This window comes from Rhinopithecus bieti, unplaced genomic scaffold, assembly GCF_001698545.2.
Source record: "Rhinopithecus bieti isolate Rb0 unplaced genomic scaffold, ASM169854v2 scaffold_3033, whole genome shotgun sequence".
NCBI lineage: Eukaryota > Metazoa > Chordata > Mammalia > Primates > Cercopithecidae > Rhinopithecus > Rhinopithecus bieti.
In genome coordinates this window covers 124,717-129,337 of record NW_016803877.1, presented here as the reverse complement: position 1 = coordinate 129,337, position 4,621 = coordinate 124,717, and the positions used below count along the sequence as shown (strand labels likewise).

The 4,621-nt window shown below is 46.1% G+C and overlaps 1 protein-coding gene across 1 annotated transcript in view; it reads left to right on the top strand.

Annotated features, from left to right (window-relative positions):
- Positions 1-4,212, top strand: part of CFAP141 (cilia and flagella associated protein 141) — a 9,330-nt gene extending 5,118 nt beyond the window's left edge. Inside the window, exons 3-4 of the mRNA XM_017855857.1 lie at positions 2,720-2,849; positions 3,769-4,212. Of these exons, the coding sequence (XP_017711346.1) occupies positions 2,720-2,849; positions 3,769-3,870 (232 nt within the window). The 3' untranslated portion in view covers positions 3,871-4,212. The remainder of the gene's footprint in view (positions 1-2,719; positions 2,850-3,768) is intronic.
- The last annotated feature ends 409 nt before the right edge of the window (positions 4,213-4,621 follow it).

Below are 4,621 nucleotides of genomic sequence, written 5' to 3'. Positions count from 1 at the left end.
AAAAAAAAAAAAAAAGTAAAAACTAAGTCATTCTCAACAAAGTATATATATATATGTATATATATATATATATATATATATACATATATATATATGTATATATATTTGCCCAGTCAGAGATAACACTTTTTTGGTTTTTTTTTTGAGGCAGAGTCGAGTCTCTCTGTTTTAAGATAGGCTTACTCCACTATCCAGGTTAGAGTGCTGTGGTGCGACCTTGGCTCACTGCAACTTCCACCTCCTGTGTTCAAGCGATTCTTGTGCCTCAGCCTCTTGGGGAGCTGGGATTACAGGTGCGTGGCAGGCTCGGCTAATTTTTGTATTTTTAGTAGAGATGGGGTTTCACCATGTTGGACAGACTGGTCTTGAACTCCTGGCCTCAGGTGATCTACCTGCCTTAGCCTCCCAAAGTGCTGGGATTACAGGCGTGAGCCAGTGCACCCAGCGAGTTTTTACTTTTCACTTAATATGTTTCTGTGTGGATTCAAGTTTTTCAACATGTGGAAAATGTACTTTTGATTTTTTAAAAATGCCAACAGTAGATATATACACATATGTACATGCATGATGTATATTTATATTCCTTCTATATATTAAAAAGCTTAAAACTGGCCTGGCATGGTGGCTTACTCCTGTAATCCTGGCACTTTGGGAGGCTGAGGCAGGCTGATCAGTTGAGGTCAGGAGTTCGAGACCAGCCTGGCCAGCATGGCAAAACCCCATCTCTAGGCCGGGCGCGGTGGCTCAAGCCTGTAATCCCAGCACTTTGGGAGGCCGAGACGGGCGGATCACGAGGTCAGGAGATCGAGACCATCCTGGCTAACACGGTGAAACCCCATCTCTACTAAAAAATACAAAAAACTAGCCGGGCGAGGTGGCGGGCGCCTGTAGTCTCAGCTACTCGGAGGCTGAGGCAGGAGAATGGCGTAAACCCGGGAGGCGGAGCTTGCAGTGAGCTGAGATCCGGCCACTGCACTCCAACCCGGGCAACAGAGCAAGACTCCGTCTCAAAAAAAAAAAAAACCCATCTCTACTAAAAATTTAAAAATTAGCAGGTGGGCGTGGTGGCTCAAGCCTGTAATCCCAGCACTTTGGGAGGTTGAGACAGGTGGATTACATGAAGTCAGGAGTTCAAGACCAGCCTGGCCAACATGGTGAAACTCTGTCTCTACTAAAATACAAAATTAGCCGGGTGTGGTGGCATGCCCCCATAATCCCAGCTACTCGGGAGTCTGAGGCAGGAGAATTGCTTGAGCTTGGGAGACAGAGGCTGTAATGAACCAAGATTGCACCACTGCACTCTAGCCTGGCTGACAGAGTGAGACTCTGTCTCCAAAAAAAAAGAAAAAAAAAATTAGCTGGGCGTGGTGGGGGGCGCCTGTAATTCCAGCTACTCAGGAGGATGAGGCATGAGAATTGCTTGTACCTGGGAGCAGAGGTTGCAATGAGCCAAGGTCATGCCATTGCACTCTGGCCTGGGTGACTGAGCGAGACTATTTCTAAAAAAAAAAAAAAAAAAAAAAAAAATTAAAACTTCAATGAAGATTCCAGTCTAGCCAGGGCTGAGAATCACTAGTATGATGGAAGGGATATTAGCGTTAGAGAAATTGGATTTGGGGCCAGGCACGGTAGCTCACACCTGTAATCCCAGCACTTTGAGATGCCGAGTCAGGTGGATCACCAGTGGTCAGGAGTTCGACACCAGGCTGGCCAACATGGTGAAACCTCGTCTCTACTAAAAATACAAAAATTAGCCAGGTGTGGTGGCACATGCCTGTAGTCCCAGCGACTCAGGAGGCTGAGGCAGGAGGAGCACTTGAACCCTGGAGGCAGAGATTGCAGTGAGCCAAGATTGCCTCACTGCACTCCAGCCTGGGTGACAGAGTGAGACTCTGTCTCAAAAAAAGAAGCTGGATTTGAGACCCAGGTCTGCCATTAAGTGACCTTGGGCATCTCACAACTTTTAGTTTCCTTATCTGTATCATGTAAAAATTAATGCCTATGGGCCAGACGTGGTGGCGCATGCCTGTAATCCCAGCTACTCGCGAGGCTGAGGCAGGAGAATCGCTTGAACCCGGGAGGCAGAGGTTGCAGTGAGTGGAGATCGCGCCACTGCACTCCAGCCTGGGTGACAGAGCGAGACTCCATCTCAAAAATAAATAAATAAATAAATAAATAAATAAATAAATAAATAAAATAATGCCTATGCCACAGTTATTGTAATGATTAAATGATATTATGTACTTAATACATACTAGGTTCTAAATTACCCATTCAAGGATTTTACAGTCTTCTAACAGTGGGGCAGAGGTTCCAGGTGAAGAAACAGTCTTGGGCCAGGCATCGTGGCTCACACCTGTAATCCCAGCACTCTGGGAAGCTGAGGCAGGTGGGTCACCAGAGGTCAGGAGTTTGAGACCAGCCTGCCCAACATGGTGAAACCCTATCTCTACTAAAGATGCAAAAAATTAGCTGGGCATGATGCCAGGCACCTGTAATCCCAGCTACTTGGGAAGCTGAGGCAGGAGAATGGCTTGAACCTGGGAGGCGGAGGTTGCAGTGAGCCGAGATTGCGCCACTGTACACCAGCCTGGGCAACAAGAGTGAAACTCTGTCTCAAAAAAAAAGAAAAAGAAAAAAGAAACAGCCTCACTCTATGGGATTTTTGTCTCCTAACTCTAACCCACCCATTCAACCCCCACCTCTGTACCTGGAGCAGGTGGCGAAATTCACATACTCACTGCCTGTGGCAAATGACATTGGGCCAGAGAAGAAACCCATATGCCACCCTAAGGATGCAGGACACCATGGTACAGGAATTGGCACTGGCCAAAAAGCAACTACTAATGGTGAGTTCTAGCAGGGCAGCCTGAAGTCTCATTCACTACTGCTCTGTGCCTTTGCCCACTGAGTTTTCCAAGCTCTTAGTGTGTGTCATTGCACATTTATCTTGTTTGCCTCTAGATTTTCAGCATTACACCAGAGCAACACAACTCCATTGCCAAAACTCTTTTTCATTAAGTTATTCTTTGCATCCACCTTACAGGTGGAAGGCACATCTTAAAGTCCCAAAGTATACTGTAGTTCCTGCTCCTTTCATCTTGGTGAGACTCAAAACTGCCTCATATCGGGCGTGATGGCTCACACCTGTAATCCTAGAACTTTGGGGGCCCAAGACAGGCAGATTGCTTGAGCCCAGGAGTTCGAGACCAGCTTGGCCAACATGCCAAAACCATGTCTACTAAAAACACAAAAATTGGCTGGGCATGGTGGCACATGCCTATAATCACAGCTACTTGGGAGGCTGAGGCACAAGAATCGCTTGAACCGAGGCAGAGGTTGCAGTGAGCTGAGATTGTGCCACTGCACTCCAGCCTGGGTGACAGAGTAAGACTCGGTCTCAAAAAAAAAAAAAGAAAGAAAGAAAACTGCCTCTTAGTGCATAGCACTTGCTTCTCAGTACCTCTCTCTCTCCCGAGGTCCCCGCTTGCTGTCATGTAACCATCTGTGTATCCCAGTTACTTAGTAGACTTCCTGTTTCATGGTCTATTCTCAGCAAATATTTGCTGAATATAGGGCTTTGCCTGTGGAGAAAAAAATTGGATAGGCTTCCTCTCCACTGGTTCAGCCTCTCTGCTACCACCCAGCTTTATGTCACAGCTAAGTCCAGCTCCAAGAGAACACAAGTAATGGGAAAGCAACTAGGGAGAAAGAATAAGAAAGGGTGGTAAACAGAGGCAAACAGCACTATTCTACCCTCTCGATCAGGTCCGTCAAGCTGCCCTGCACCAGCTGTTTGAAAAGGAGCATCTGCAGTACCGGCAGGAACTAAATCAGATGGGCAAAGCTTTTTATATAGAGAGATTCTGATGGCATCCAAAATACTGTTCTTCCATTCTCAACATGCCTGCAAACCTAGCCTTCTAGAGCCTCTATCACCTTGAACCTCCTTCCCAAAACGTACCTGGATCTTGCTGTCTGCCCAGAACTTAAGACAGGGCTCCCACTCTCACTTCTCCACTCTCTTGTTAATCCCTTGTTGCTATTTGGGAAACAATCTATGGAACAACAGTAAAAACAAGAGTGACGCCTTGTGGTCAGAGTGGGATTTACTGTGTTGATGTAAGGGGGCAGGGGTGGGGAGGGGTGGACATTGTGAGTTGAGAATCCTGATTTGGTATAACAAATAAAGTTAGTTCTTAAAGGCTCAAACTTAGACCACTGGGTTCATTCTTTCAGGTCTAAATCTTGATTTGTTTCAAAAGTGCTTATTTTTCAGCTACCGTAATCTTAACTTCTGGATTTCGCTTGCCACCTCTCAGATATCACTTTCACTTATCTTTTATTTCTATTTGGACAAATTGCTCTGAATGTGGCTATTAATCTACAGACACTGTGGTGCTTGAGTGAGGAGGCCTGCATTTTGGGTTTTGAGTCAGCTAGTTATTGTGAAACTTTGGACAAGTCTCCTTCCGCTGGGCCTGAATTCCCACCTATTCCAAGCGAGAGGATTCCAGACTTAAATGTCTCCAGGAATCAGGCAGGTAATGTTGCAGTTGTAAGGAAATAAGGAGTGGTGGGATTTCTAGGGGGCTGGAAAGAGCAGTCAAAATAAAGGCAC